Source organism: Cydia fagiglandana, chromosome 17, assembly GCF_963556715.1.
Source record: "Cydia fagiglandana chromosome 17, ilCydFagi1.1, whole genome shotgun sequence".
NCBI lineage: Eukaryota > Metazoa > Arthropoda > Insecta > Lepidoptera > Tortricidae > Cydia > Cydia fagiglandana.
The window spans coordinates 9507685-9523275 of record NC_085948.1 but is presented as its reverse complement, the minus strand read 5'-3'; the positions used below and the strand labels follow the sequence as shown (position 1 = coordinate 9523275).

The window sequence follows — 15591 nt, the reverse complement described above, 5'->3', positions numbered from 1 at the left end:
ATGCGGCCATGTTGCGTCGTATTTACTAACAAAGTATGTTATGAAACTGCAAAATAATAAATCTCTAGTCTTAATAGGTAAGTATAGTCATAAAATAAATAATACGTACATTGTTCGTTTCTTTAGCATTATAAAGAAGGTAAGCGATCTTGACATGTCTTTTAATTGAAAACCGCTTTTTTTTAATCTGTAAGTATTACTTATGAAAGCAGAAGACTATAAATGATTGTACTAGATTCATAATTGTTACATATCTGCCGTGACTTATTTTTCAATTAAAAGACACATCAATATTGTTTACCTTTTTTCTAATGCTAAAAAAAACGAACTACGAGTATATTCTTTCTCTTCAATCGGTCCCTCATTGCTGAAGATCGTGGCTCCGTTTGATTCCATCATCTAGCTGTCTCCATTGGTCCCGTTCTGTAGCTTGGTGAAGTGCGTCGTTGACAGGTATTTTTAGTTCCAAGACGAGTATAATAAGGTATGCACATTTTGCTGAATCTGCTTAATTACCTACAGAATCTATCTTTTTCTTCAAGCTATGGGTAAGTTGATTAGGTATTTACCTACAGTTAATATTGATAGATTTTTTAATTCTCTTTTTTGAGTTAACTACCTATACCTAATGCCCATCATGCTTTTAAATAGGTATACTTACCTAAGTACTTTAATTTATTTTCACCACACCAGCTGGCTCTCATTGTTTTTTTGGTAATTTTTGTTATAAAAACCGGGCAAGTGCGAGTCGGACTCGCGCACGAAGGGTTCCGTACCATAATGCAAAAAAAAACAAAAATAAAGCAAAAAAAAAAACGGTTACCCATCCAAGTACTGACCACTCCCGACGTTGCTTAACTTTGGTCAAAAATCACGTTTGTTGTATGGGAGCCCCATTTAAATCTTTATTTTATTCTGTTTTTAGTATTTGTTGTTATAGCGGCAACAGAAATACATCATCTGTGAAAATTTCATCTGTCTAGCTATCACGGTTCGTGAGATACAGCCTGGTGACAGACGGACGGACAGCGAAGTCTTAGTAATAGGGTCCCGTTTTACCCTTTGGGTACGGAACCCTAAAAACGGCCCCTTGGATTTCTACATTTATGATCAGATTTTGTTGAAAATTGATATCAGTGTTCAAGATCGCTGAAAGAGTCAGCCATTTGGGATTTGTGTTCCAAAGAGTAGCATAATATAAGGCAGTAGGCACCCTGTAACCCTTTGAACACCACCCCCAGTGGCGGATTTGCAGTCTTTGCCGCTCTAGGTTCCACAGCCGCCCCTATCGCAGCACCCATCATATTGACTACATTTTAAGTTATTTATTGTTATCATAAGCGAACTTTTGGTCACAATTTGCCGCCCTAGGTCCGGACCTACTGGGCAAATCCGCCACTGACCACGCGCGCGTCGTCGTGAATCTTGTCGGAATTGTACGAAGGTTGATTATGGTCTGTAGCCGCGCGTCAATTGATGGCCGTCAAAGGTACGTGTGTATAGGTACGTTTCACACACCTTACTAATGAAGTCGTCCTAAGATACAAAAAAAAATATCCTAATAGTGCAGTCAATTTTACTACCGACGAAAATCAACAAGAAAAGCGTCTTTGCTTTTAACGCGCTTACAACTTTGCAATTTACGATTCTAAATTAGGAAGTAACATGTGTGAAGTGCTGGAGCAGCGGTTCCTAATCTGGGGGTAAAACTGGTATTTTAGGGGGGTGATGAGCTAATGAAAAACTATTGCTTTCTAGATGGCGCTACTCAGTTCAAATCCTGGATCACCCAATGATATTTGTTCTTGGTGTAGTAGAACCCTTGAGCGAGAGTCCACTTTACTGAATGAAATAAAACGACAGTTTGGGCAACCAAAGGTTTATTTTTGTAAAATTGTCTTAATCCTAATTGTATCCATAGGATTGGATGACTGCCGTGAAAGGCGCTGTCGCCTTCGCGACCTTCGCGCCGGCATCCTTGGTGATTTTCTGGAAAAATACATTTTTTATTAGCCTACAATCTAATGGGTCAAATTAGTATGAAATTAATAATGAGATATCAGAATAAGTGTCTTTTCATAACACATCAAATAATGTAGGTAAGTTAATAATCATCATTGGCAAAGCTGCACATGTATGTGTTGGCATTATTAATAAACTTTAAAATGAAAAACCGGGCAAGTGCGAGTCGGACTCGCGCACGAAGGGTTCCGTACCATGATGCAAACAAAAAAAACGGTCACCCATCCAAGTACTGACCACGCCCGACGTTGCTTAACTTTTGTCAAAAATCACGTTTGTTGTATGGGAGCCCCATTTAAATCTTTATTTTACTCTGTTTTTAGTATTTGTTGTTATAGCGGCAACAGAAATACATCATCTGTGAAAATTTCAACTGTCTAGCTATCACGGTTCGTGAGATACAGCCTGGTGACAGACGGACGGACGGACGGACGGACAGCGAAGTCTTAGTAATAGGGTCCCGTTTTACCCTTTGGGTACGGAACCCTAAAAAGCAACCATACTTTAGTTTATTACATTAGACCAGCGGTTGGCAACAAGCGGCCCGCGAACCTCTCGCTTGCGGCCCGCGAGCCCGCCTGGCTATTTTGTATGTAATGTGGACAAACGACAATGTCTGATGAAGTCATAAATATTAACAAGTGCGGCCCGCGTCAACTTCGGTGACTACTATTTGGCCCGTGGCTGCTAAAAGGTGGCCGACCGCTGCATTAGACTAACAAGTAGCGTTGAAAGGGTTGAAGGCAATTATGTTCAGACATAATCTATGCTCTAGTAACCTAATTCGACTATGTCTACAAATGAATATAGTGGAATACACACCTTCAGCTTCCTTTCGTAGGCGACCTTGTGGACAGCCTTGAACTTTCTCTTGTCCTCAAGTTTGCGGACAACCTCGCGGTACTTCCAGCCGACCTCGTGTGAGAGGCGTCCGACGTGACAGTACTGGAAATGGGGAAAATGTGTCAAATTATTTACAATAAATTATTATTTAATAAATGTGTCACAATAGTCTCAGTGTACTTAAAAGTTGACAACATAAGTTTTGCTTTCAGTCGCAAATTACCCAAGTAAAAACATCATTGAAACTGGTGACTAACTTCCACATTTTCAGGAATAGTTGTTGGAAATGCTTACAATCAATCTCTTGTTCATTTGGTGCTTATTCAGGTTCTTTGCAATAAACTTCTCTACTAGAAAAAGGGTTTGTACTTGTTAACTATTTTAGACGTCAATATAACTTTTTTTTCTAATGATCCCTTTGTTTCATGGAGGCTCCATGACATACCAAGTCAATAAGGCGACCTACACACTAGCGTCGTAACCGGATTAGACGTGCGCGCCGCGCCGGCGCCGCCGCGCCGCGCCGCCTTTCTTACGCGCCGCCGCCGCCGGCTCATCCACTCGGCGCGCCGGTGCACGGCCAAATATATGAATTTTTAGATTTTATTTTTTTATGGCAAATCTAATGAGATCCTAACGATTTTAATGCCTGAGAAAACGTGAACTAACGTCGCCCGATGACTTCAAATAGTTAATTTGGCTGATTTCGGGGCGGGGTGGTTAGCGTGAACTCAGTGAAGATCACATCCACCCCACTTTGAAAAAAATAAAAAATAAATTAAGGAATCGGGGCCCTAAGGCCTGAACAATCATGAACTAACAAATATCTTGCTATCTAGACCAAAAAAACTTATAAAAAGGGGTTTGGGGTGGCTAGCGCGAAGACAGACACTGCCGTATTCGGACTTCAAGATATTCACAAGAGACGACAGCTACATCCATTCTAGATGTGTGCGCCGATTAAAAAAAGATCAGCGACGGCGTTTGCCAAAAAATCGACGGCGGCTACGTGTTTTCGGCGAGACCTTGAATTTCAGGTTTCTTAAGAAAAAACATTAATTTGTTGTTTTTCTTGAAAATTTTATCAATGCAGGTTACTGGTCAGTTAACTACGTATAATTTGAATATGCTATGAGTAAAATAGGGTTTGTAAATGAATATAGGATAGGTATAATAACTTATTTTCCCTAGTAACTGGCTTGCATTAAGAAGTTACCTGGTCCCAATGCCCTTCGATCCGATCTGTAACTCTCCGTTTTCTCAAGCTTTCCATGGCTTATCCTATTTAAAAAAATGACGTACTTTAACAAAACAGAACTCCACATATTTTTGACATTTGCTAGACTATAGTGGACTGCTATGGCTTCTTTTTTTTTATGGTTTGCTTGTCGTACAAGCACCAGGCTCTCCGAGACTACCTTCTTTCTTGTTTTCTCATTACTGAGGTTCGCGACCACATGTAATTTGTCTTCCTTTCATGCGGTCATAAGCCTTATGGACTGCACGGTCCAGACTGCTGCAAGCCGACCTCTTCATAGCGTTCGACCATCTCGCACATGCTCCAACTCGAGCACGTTTGCCATTCATTCAGCTTAAATTGATGTGTTTCTCCACATCATGCGTTGGATAAAATGTCCGAAGAATCTAAGGGTTCACCCATGGCATGTTAGGAAGAGATGAGTGGCAATATAGAGCTCTTTGAGAATGGAGGGGTTTGTTCTTGTAGCTGTCCAAGGTATAGGCAGCACTAGCAGCAGTCTTCGTTCGTTCGTTAGCAGATGACGGTGAATACTTAGGATTACTCAGTTACTTTAATTGGTGTGTCAAGTAGTTTCTGTAACTGGCTATTCAGTTTCATTTAATTAAAATTGATGTATATTTGACAACTGTAACATAAATAATACAAAAAATCCATTTTGTAATCCAAAAACCAACTTGGAATAGCTAATTAACAACACTCAAGGTCACGCCGATTTCACGCCGATCATTTATCGGCGGCGGCGGCGTGGTCAAAAAACCCGGCGGCGGCGGCGCGCCAGCGCGGCGCACACGTCCAATCCATTCTAGATGCGTTATAGTTTAGATATCAACTACTACTACTAGTTCTCTTTTGCAGCGCAATTCGGGCAACCAATGTCACTTTTACGTTAGATAGGGTATTTAGATGTGAATTGGATCTCTAAGTCATATCCTGTGGAAATCGTTCAAGAGTATCTCCAGAATCGCGTAAATGTTAAATTTGACAGGTTAGATCTTAAACATATCGTTATCGTATCTTGGTGACGTCTACAAGATATCTAATAGATGTCTATTTCAAAATCCGAATCGGGCCCACAGGCCCCCTTTTGTTTAAAAAAAATGTATGTTAGAATCGGGAACAGCGTGTGCGTAAGTATAATGCTAGTGAAAAACTATAGATAGTTAATTTTTGCAGTTTTTAGTAGGTAATGCCTAAATGAAAAAATGTGCTACACGCCGGCGCCGCCGCGCCGCGCCGACCAAAAACCCCCGGCGCGCCGCCGCCGGCAAATTTTAGGTCGGCGCGCACGTCTAAACCGGATGCGGCGGCGGCACAAAAGCGAGACAGCGCTATAGACAGTATAGTGCACCATTGCTGCACACAGTTGCAGCGCCAGTGAGAACTGAATATTTTTTTACAAAAACCTTTTCATTACAGAAGTGAGATTTCATTACAAAAGTGAGAGAGCTGTTTTCTGGAGAATTAATTCAATACCACTAAATAAACCCACCCATACAATGGGGCTATTCATAAATTACGTCATTAAGAGGAAATGGGGTCATTCGAAGCATGATTTTTGGATGATTTTAGAGGGGAGGGGGTCAAAAATCGATGACGTAATTTATGTACAACCCCAATCAAATTGTGCTTCTACCCATATCATTGGGTGCCTAGCAAAAGTCACTAAGTACTATCAAAAAATTAAAGTAACAATGCACTTTATTACACTTGTAACACGGTTTATTGTCCAATAATTTCAATGGTGTTAGTTAGGGACTTTTGTTTGTCACCCGACGATATGTAGATAAGGAGTTGGTTGTTTTACAAACCTTGCGGCCAGGCTTCAGGCAGAAGACGCGGAGGGCAGCGGGCACGACCACGCGGCGGCGGTTGTCGTAGGGCGGCGGGCAGCCGTCGTACGAGCGCAGCCTCCTGAGCGCGTCCTTCCCGCGCTCCGTCTTGTGGGGGATCATTCCTGAACAATTATCATTAGTTAGTCTATGGACAGAGACTGGGCACTGCAGCAGGATATTGTACGGCTTCATATGTTGGGTACTATCATTGACAGAATCAAATAATGTAGGTATGAATGTAAATAATCATTAAGAAATGGCTGTTTCATTCTTTGAGAATAAGATATAGTATGAATTATCTCAGGTGATTTTTTCTGGCTCGGACCCTAATCTGTTAAACAAAAGGTATTGTTTCCTTTATGCAGTGGTTATAATGCTTACTGCTAATAGCCCCGACGTAAGTAACGGGAACTAGCCCGTTTAAAAAGCAAATTTACCGTTCTAATTATATGGTTCAGATTCATGAAACAGCCCATTCGCAGATAACACGTTTTTGTTATCTCCAAAAACAAGACCACCCCGTTTTTGTTATCTCCAAAAACAAGACCACCCTGATTGTTCTCTGGACAAGCTATCATATGAATTTGAACCTTAATACTATCACGATAGTTGCTTTTTAAATGACATGGTTGCTTTGGCACGTGCTGTAGACCGCTCTTAAAAGAAACAAAGGCTTTTGTTTAAAGGATTAGCACCCGAACTCGAAAAAATCACCTGAGATAATTCATACTATACTTGATATGAGTGGCCACAGTTTAGGGTTAACAGTTGGTCAAGTGTGATCAATAAATAGACGGTCCAGTCAGTATAAATGTGTAATTTCCAATTATAATAAGAAATAAATTTTGAATTTACTGTTATCAATAGGTACCTACATACATTATACAAAAACTATTTGGTAAAAGACAAAAACAAAGACAACATCATTGATAACCTGTTATACTTGCAGATTTTTTGCAAGCAATGTTCCCGCCAATGCAAGAATAAATATAACAAAACCACTACCATAAGTACAAAACTTGACATGTGTTTCGCCTCTATAAATTTGGAATGATGTATTTACTATACAATAGATATAGATACAAATACAAATAATTTATTGAGAAAAGTATGGTACAATGATTGTTCTTAAAGACTAAGAATTTACATAGAGACACGTGGTTTACAGATGCCTGAACTAGGATTCCCTGTGTTTCAGGCAGCGAAGGACAATATTAAATTTATTTATTTTTAATTATTCACTTAATTATGAACTATATTTATTACACAAAACAACTGTATATCACCTTAACAGAGAAGTAGGTTCTTAAGTATTAAAAATCACAGAACAGAATTAGGTAATCATTTTACGACTATTAGTAGGTTCTCTGTATCATCGTACGTCATTTTTTGAAGGGCGCGTCGTAGTGTGTTCTTACAACACGCATAGCTTTGTGGGTATAAGTCTAGTATTGCATTTAGCCTGTTGTACAAAAATGGGCCCAAAAAGACAAAAAATCTAGATGAAAAAATGTGTTTTCTTTGTACTGTTTGGATACATATAATATCTTTGCGCCTTTTATATCTATATTCAGAGTTGAAAGGAGTTCTGGCGTGCTGCTTTAGTGTTGTGCTTAATATACAGGGCGTCCCACGGCGATGCCACATGGAGGGAAAGTACCTTAAATATCATAGATAGCATATTTTGCTGAAAGAAGACTTCATTTTATTTTTAAAACTTAGTTAAATTGCATTCATACTTCTTTAATTTTTTTTGAAAAAAAATGTATGGATAAAAATGATCGCGTCATTGGAGGAAAAGTACCTTAATTATTGTAAATGAACATCTGACTGAAAGAAGACATTATTTCGATTTAAAAAAACAAGTTGAATTGCATTTTAAATAATTTCATGGTTAAACCGGGAATCGAACCCGCTACACGAGAAAAAAAAATACCTTGTAGCTTTGTCATACCGATCGAAAGGCTTCAATGTGAGAATTATTTTTTTGGTACAAGGTATTTTTTTTTTCTCGTGTAGCGGGTTCGATTCCCGGTTTAACCATGAAATTATTTAAAATGCAATTCAACTTGTTTTTTTAAATCGAAATAATGTCTTCTTTCAGTAAGATGTTCATTTACAATAATTAACGTACTTTTCCTCCAATGACGCGATCATTTTTATCCATACATTTTTTTAAAAAGAAAATTAAAAAAGTATGAATGCAATTTAACTAAGTTTTAAAAATAAAATGAAGTCTTCTTTCAGCAAAATATGCTATCTATGATATTTAAGGTACTTTCCCTCCATGTGGCATCGCCGTGGGACGCCCTGTATATAATTGACGAACTGTTAGTACTTCACATGATTTATAAAGGAGGTCAGTAGGGTATAAGAAGGGCCGGGAGGTAGCTACCTTTAGTAGACTTAGATGGTTCATTTTGAAAGCATGTGATCACCAGAATCAAGCATTGTATTCGTGGTAAACTTAAAAACTAAGATTACATACAAAACTACAGATATTAATAAAATTGGTAAGCGTTAAAGTTTACCACGAAAATGAGCTCGCCTCAGCATAATACTGACCCGAGAGCCAGCGCTGATCTTCCGGCGAGACCATTTTGTGGGCCACGAACGTAACTGTGCAACACGGCCCTATTAATAAATAAATTTGAACGCGTCCACTTTTGCGGTGGCGATCAGCGCCATCTGAAGGCCCTAGTACACAACTGGCCATCACCAAACTCTTTTAATGGTCCACACTTGGTTTAAACACTAAAATTGTAGAAAATTGTGCCTTCTTGGTTCTTACATTTCACTACAGATATATTTACACTAACTAATGAGCAGCAATCATAATTTGGACAATAATAGGTATCAATTGAAACATGCTTACCTCTGACAGTCTTCCACAGGATTTTGGAGGGAGCTCTGAAGTGGAATGGCCCACGAGCAGGGTTCACATTGCACCGCTTGCGCAGGAATGACATGAACTTCAACTTGTTCCTGTAAAATTATTTAAAAATTAGCAAAGGTTTAAAAGATAATCATTTTTAAAGAAAATTCACAACTATCAGATTATTTAATTTAACAACATTTGTTTCAGTAAACATTCAGTCGCAAATTACCCAAAAGAATAACATCATATAAAGCAAATCATGACATATCTTTGATTAATATTTGTGTAAAGGAGAAAGTTTTAAGAGGGACAAAATGTGAGACAAATCACATGTGCCAAGCTAATTTATCATAGCATTGATATTCATATTGCTGAACAAACGTATAATAAATAATAAAAGAACACGTTGAAAATTTTACATAAAAAAAGTAGAATGTATACAAGCTTACCTGAAGAAGTTGCCAGAGATGTTAAGTTGTTCGCAACGAACAACGACGACTTTGTTGCCCTCCAAGAGGACTTTAGCGATGACGGCGGCCAGACGGCCGAGCAGATGGCCACGGCCATCGATCACAATGGCCTGGAACACCAAAACTTAGGTTATACCGCTGTTCTAGCGCTGACGTCCCAATACCTATAACCTCAAAATTTTATAAACCAAATTGTTATCACTCCCTTTATAATTATTTCAATTTTAACACTTACAGTATTCTCCAAAATCAAAATAATATGCGAATATAGCTTTAAAATATAAAATAAATTGTCACAATACAAGTAAATGCCAAAAGCTCGCACGTGTATCCAAGTGTGGGCATTTTATGTCTGGATTTTCACCCTTTAGCACTTCAAATCACAGATATAACAAGCGAAACTGAATTACACGACAAAATAATTCGACATTTTGTTATTTTAAACATAATACACCATTACTTTTCTAATTTTCGGGTTCTCACCTTATTGCTAAAGCCCGTCATTTTCACGAACACAACGGAAAAGATTATTTTTTTTAAACAATATGGCCACCGGATCTTCACGAAACCATAGACAAGTAGACACGAATCAAAGTGGGTGGAAGTATAGTTGGTCAAACCACGGACGTAGAGAGTAAACGGGATAGTGTACACTGGCCAAAAAGTGTGTCCACATGAGACATCAAACCTGAGCCCTCCATCTCTTTCTAATTAGGGTGACCATAAGTCATATGTATGTGGGATATTAGCATAAGATTGAATGTATAGTTTGGCCAGGATCTTTTCTCATTCGTACATAATCAGAGAGAATCATACTGTATTTTCCCTATGCTAGTATAATTGTCCCAGAAAAGAGATGGATATAGTTCTTTTCTCTCCTGTAAAACGCTTCACAACAACCTTACTTAATTTAGTCGTTATAACAGCTTTTAGTCGTTATAAAAGCTGTTACAGATGGGATGGGCGTATTGAATCGCAATCATGGTCGATTGTGAGGAAGGTGTGGTCCGCCGTACCTACATCAAAAACACAGCTATAAGAGAGAGCGAGACAGATATCCAGGATGGGGTAAAACGTTGTACTACGTAACTAGGTAATTCGCAAATCGTGTCGATTAAAAACACTGCCTTCGGTCGTGTTTTAATTTATCACCACTCGTTACGAATTTGATTCTTACTTTCAACACTTGTATCGCAAATTACCTTATATTAATACTATACCGACTAGTTATCGATACCGTCATTTTGTCAAGCCCTAGCGTAGCGTGGCGTAACAATTTATGTTTATACACGAAAGTATCTTGAGTATTGACTAAAATAATAAAATATTAGCACACAACGAAATAAAAACTTACATTTAACTGTGTAAACCGGCATCTTACACTATTTATGCTTAACAAAATACCTATCACTATCAATATCATACTCATGGTGTGTTCATATACGTGATGACTTCCCTTTTGCATACTTAAGCTATTCTTTAGGCGTAAGCGTCATCGTAGATTTGTGATCTGCAACAAAATTTTCAAATTTGCCGCCTTTGTATACTGACGGAAATGTGTGTCCAACCTATATAGAATCGATTACATCTATATAAATAGTTAGAATTAACGTTTCAGTAATTAAATATTATGTAAGTAAGTATAAACATGAGTCTGTAATGTCTAAGGACTTTGGATTTAATTTTTGGCAATTATATAGCTCTCATTACATGAATCGAATAATTAAACATGCCGAAATAAGTATATCTTTATTTATTTATTAGTATACTATTTAGGTAAACTTATTTTTACATTAAGTACGTAATAACAATTCTGTAAGACCGATCCAAATCGCACCGATATCATAGTCACCCTAATGAGTTTGACAGTGTTTTCTTGATTGTACACGTGTGTGTGTGTGTGTGTACACGAAAAATATGTCATCAAGTTGGGGATACCAATTAATATCCAAAGTTACTACAATTTCTACCATATTCAATTTAATGTTTTTTTTGTTATGCACATGCTTGGTTTAATCAGTTAATAATATTGACATCATAATGATTAACAAATTATTTAAAAGATATCGGAACTGTAATCGGAATATAGCACTAAAATAGTATATGAAGGTAATTACTTTCAGTAGTATATTGATATAAATATTGCCACAATGGTATCTTTTTTACATTGGCAACATGTGCGAGTGAGACACGGGGCTCTGGTTTTCTATCTCATGTGGACCGTTTTCTCTAGTCTGATACGAACAACTTTCTGGCTCGGTGATAAGGTTCAATTTAGTATGACAAAAAAAGTGACAGTTCGCTCCCGATTAATATATAACTTCCTGGGTCAAACTGGGTCAAACCAATTTTTTTCAGTAAATAAGAACAAAAAACTATACTCAGCCTTTTCTTTTGGGTGCCAGTGTAAGAAAAAGATAGTATGATTCTCTCTGTCTATGTTTGAAATGAGACAGTCCTTTGACAAATTACATTTATTAGTCATATAGCTTATAACGCGTTTTTATTGATATCTCGAACAGCAATTTTGACGTATGCCGATTCTTGACATTTTCGGCGAGAATATAAATAAATACTTCGCGTTGAAAATTACGTGTATTGCTGAGAGTGGTCTAGTATTTTATTAAGTGATATGATCAGATTTTTAACAGATTTACATCGGTAAAGATGGAGATCCCTTATAGGAAAATATTTATATACATATTAACCTTCGCTGCCTATGCATACACTGGTATAGGCTCGAGCATGTTACGGAATTTAAAAGATGCAGTATTGTCCGCTGAATCAGTTTTCGGAGACTTGTTTCGCAATACTATCACGGTCGCTGAAAAGTTCAAATCATTGCACGAAATATTTGATGCAGCTGTGGAAGAGGAATGTATATTCTCATGTCCTGAAGGTAACCTCACAATTATATTAATGTTTTACTTAGTTTTCTAACAATTATCTTTATTTACGCCCTTATTTCAACATTTTCAGGCCAAAAACCAGTCAGAAATAGAAATCACATACCAAAGTCTGATGGCTGTGGTTCCCTTGGGTTTGAAATTTCGTCAGAATATTTGCCACTGGAGCAGATGACCAGTTGCTGCAACACACACGACATTTGCTACGACACGTGCAATAGTGGCAAAGAAGTGTGTGATCTAGAATTCAAGAAATGTTTATACAATTACTGTGATTCTTACAAATCTGTGAATGTTGCTGGTGAAACAATAACTAAAGGTAACTTGATAATAATATTTAAGCTTTTATAAAGTGCAGCATTTATAGATCTATATTATGTGTAGTTTCGTAAAGACCAGAATATTATATTTGCATTAGGTGTGGTCTCTGTCATACATCTTATTATGCATTCACTTGGCATATATCCAAAACAACATTACACAAGTTTTACAATTGTACAAATTATTTCATCAGAAATTTCAGTGTTATAAATGTGTTACAATAATTGAAATGTACAGTCAACGTCAAAGAGATCTTTACGACTAATGTTACAAAAAATTATTTACACGACTTTATTGTCATAGCATTTAGGTCGTGTAAACATTTTTTTGTAACTTTGGCTGTAAATTTCTCTTTGACGTCTAAGGCTTAGACTAATATCAGCAGTTTTGAGAGCATGTTTTCAATGTGTATAGAAAATTTTGAGTAAGACTGCTGCTCATGCAACATGGAGAATATTCTTGAGAATAGAACAGCATTAGTTTTGTCCTTAGACTCTAAGGAAATCATATGATTATATAAAGTTGTCTTTATATTACAGGTTGTAAAGCAGCAGCTAAATTGCTCTTCACAGGCACGCTGACCCTCGGCTGCAAGTCCTATCTGGATGCACAGAAAAATGCTTGCTACTGTCCACCTCCAAAGAACAAGTATAAGAAATATACAACAGGAGACGGAGAACTTTAGGTTATGGTGTAGGTCAAAATTATTCATTATGCTATACATCATAATTTTAACGTAAGCTAGGTCAATAGTCTTTTTGCCAAAAATAAATTTTACAGTCAGCTTAACCAATGAAAAAATAGAATAATTTGTAGTAGCAATTTTTTTAACTATCACTGGCTGTGTTTTATTTTACCTTGCCAGCATCATTTTTATTTATTGTTTAAAGGTGGCAGTTATAAATGTAACAATAAGGTTGTGTGACTGCCAAATGTTGTGTAAATAAATAAATAATTGTAACAGGCATCAAGTTTAACTAAGACAAATTATAAAATAACTTAGTTGAGCAGTAGACCTGTGGCATTATTATTAAGTGTTTGTGTGATAATGTTGTAGTGATTATTCTTTTGGTCTGGTTGATATTATTAGTTTATTCATGAAAATAATCATGTGTGATGGAAGTGTTTGGGGTTGAAATATTTTTGTACAGTTAATAAAAAGATTCATACATTTTTGCAGTTTATTGTTATAGCATTAAAAAATTACATCTTACTTTTTATCCTTGTGGAATATCATATCCTTAATATTAAATAATTTATTTTTAAATTTAGAGAACAGGCCTTCCCTACTGTATCTAACCAATACTAACTGGACGCACAATTAAAACATATGTATGTTATACGAACATATGTTGAGCTTATAAAAATAATTCTTGCAATCTAAATAAATGCATTTAAAAATAGTTCATATTACAGAGTTACTTCATTGTTCAACTGGAACTAGTGATAATATCTTAGTTTCCTATATTTGTGTGAGCTACACAGAGATAATTTGTGATCTAGATCCTATGTTAGCAATTCCTTGATCTCATCCTTTTCAGCGGCTTCTATGTATGGGGTTCCATCTGGGGTTTTTCCATCCTTTGAAGCACCCTGTAATGAAAAAGGGAATCATTATTGCATGTTGTAAAATATGATGCCTTTACACTGCTGCACTTAAAGACTGTATCACTATATAAAAAAAAATTAGGGCTTAACTTAAAAAAATCCTGACACAAGGTAAAGTCCTCTTAACATAAGTGATGTCTTGTGTCTTAGTCCAAAGGAAACAAAAAACTATGTGAATGCTATAATTTGTGTCTGCAAATGTGTTATTTAAGAGAGCTGGTTAAAAAAAACACATCAATCTACCAGGGTTGTTGTAATTTTAAACTTACATGTTTCAGCAATGTCTTTACACAATCGGTGTGGCCTTCCCATATGGCTGCCAATATCACAGATATACCATGCTTGTCAACCATCTGTAATTAGGTTTATGATGCTCATTAGACTGTAGTTTTAATATTATTTACCCAAGGGACATAAATGGGTAAAAACAGATCCTAAGTATTGAACTTGTTGGAGTTTAGCTATATGAAAATATTATGAGATAATAATAAAATTCTTGAACTGCGACATAAATTCAAATACTGAAACATTGAATTGTTGCTTCAACTAGAGCACTGTGGTTTTGATAACCATATATTTATATAGGAAACCATAAAGCAGTAGTTAAGGAAATTTATTCACATACATTGGGATCTGCCCCCTTATCCAGCAAGTAGTTCAGTACAGCTGTCTGTCCATAATCAGCCGCATAGTGCAGGGGTACTCGCCCGTCCAGCAGTGCATTCACATCTATTTTCTGAAATTAAAAACATAGTATTAGTACTTCAAAGTAAATTAATTATTTTAGCTAGGTCTACATAACATATTTTAATTAAGACAGTCATTGTAGAACGTAGTAAATCTGTAAACAAAGTTACATCGCATATACCTAGGCAATGACAATTAAAGACAATTGGAATAATAATAACAAATTAGACAACGCCTGTTAATAATGTTTCTAGTATCATTTAGATACCATATGAGTAATATTTGAAAGTTGAGGGCTATCAACCATATATGTACATACACAGAAAGGCTTTCTCTTGCCATCACGTCTGACTGTGCAGATTCCAATAATCACAAGCAAAAACAAAGATTGCTTTCGTATAAAGATAGATGCTTACCTTGTTTTCTATAATGTCTTTCACTTGATCTATGTCGCCGTTTTTGATACCCCAAACTAATTCACTCATCTTGGCGTACTTTTATTGCAATATTTTGGTAAATAAAAATCTAATATTTAACTATTCCGGAATGCAATGGCGATGGTTCACGTCAAGCAAGTGACATCTGTCAGCAAAGCAAAAGCGATTTTTTAATTTTATCAAATTTTATTTCACAAATTGTTTAAGAAAATGTTTTAAACGCGTTTTAACTGTAGCAAGTGAGCCAACTTTAATGTCAAGGGATCCATAGACCTTACTACAAGTCGCAAGCGATTATCGTCGATTGAATTCATTTCACTAATAAA

At 36.6% G+C, this 15591-nt stretch overlaps 3 protein-coding genes across 3 annotated transcripts; 1 reads left to right on the top strand and 2 right to left on the bottom strand.

Annotated features, from left to right (window-relative positions):
- Positions 1-1863: 1863 nt before the first annotated feature.
- On the bottom strand, positions 1864-9890 carry LOC134672437 (large ribosomal subunit protein uL13). The gene is made up of 6 exons (XM_063530336.1): positions 9790-9890; positions 9286-9416; positions 8834-8943; positions 5935-6080; positions 2845-2967; positions 1864-1989 (listed from the first exon to the last, which is right to left on the bottom strand). Exons 1-6 carry the CDS (start codon positions 9808-9810, stop codon positions 1906-1908), a joined length of 615 nt encoding a protein of 204 aa, XP_063386406.1. The 5' UTR covers positions 9811-9890; the 3' UTR covers positions 1864-1905.
- A 1960-nt stretch (positions 9891-11850) lies between these two features.
- On the top strand, positions 11851-13705 carry LOC134672413 (group XIIA secretory phospholipase A2). The gene is made up of 3 exons (XM_063530295.1): positions 11851-12205; positions 12286-12531; positions 13073-13705. Exons 1-3 carry the CDS (start codon positions 11974-11976, stop codon positions 13216-13218), a joined length of 624 nt encoding a protein of 207 aa, XP_063386365.1. The 5' UTR covers positions 11851-11973; the 3' UTR covers positions 13219-13705.
- On the bottom strand, positions 13701-15413 carry LOC134672414 (myotrophin-like). Its single transcript, XM_063530297.1, has 4 exons — positions 15245-15413; positions 14767-14877; positions 14411-14494; positions 13701-14126 (listed from the first exon to the last, which is right to left on the bottom strand). Exons 1-4 carry the CDS (start codon positions 15311-15313, stop codon positions 14040-14042), a joined length of 351 nt encoding a protein of 116 aa, XP_063386367.1. The 5' UTR covers positions 15314-15413; the 3' UTR covers positions 13701-14039.
- Positions 15414-15591: the final 178 nt, after the last annotated feature.

Coding starts and splice junctions, on each gene's coding strand:
- LOC134672414 (XM_063530297.1), bottom strand. CDS start 15,313: ATGAGTGAATTAGTTTGGGGTATCAAAAACGGCGACATAGATCAAGTG. Junction 14,878..15,244: donor AAGACATTATAGAAAACAAG/GTAAGCATCTAT, acceptor TTTTAATTTCAG/AAAATAGATGTGAATGCACT. Junction 14,495..14,766: donor ATAAGGGGGCAGATCCCAAT/GTATGTGAATAA, acceptor ACCTAATTACAG/ATGGTTGACAAGCATGGTAT.
- LOC134672413 (XM_063530295.1), top strand. CDS start 11,974: ATGGAGATCCCTTATAGGAAAATATTTATATACATATTAACCTTCGCT. Junction 12,206..12,285: donor TATATTCTCATGTCCTGAAG/GTAACCTCACAA, acceptor CAACATTTTCAG/GCCAAAAACCAGTCAGAAAT. Junction 12,532..13,072: donor TGGTGAAACAATAACTAAAG/GTAACTTGATAA, acceptor TTTATATTACAG/GTTGTAAAGCAGCAGCTAAA.
- LOC134672437 (XM_063530336.1), bottom strand. CDS start 9,810: ATGACGGGCTTTAGCAATAAG. Junction 6,081..8,833: donor CCTGTGGAAGACTGTCAGAG/GTAAGCATGTTT, acceptor ATAATTGTTCAG/GAATGATCCCCCACAAGACG. Junction 1,990..2,844: donor CCTACGAAAGGAAGCTGAAG/GTGTGTATTCCA, acceptor GTATTTTTCCAG/AAAATCACCAAGGATGCCGG.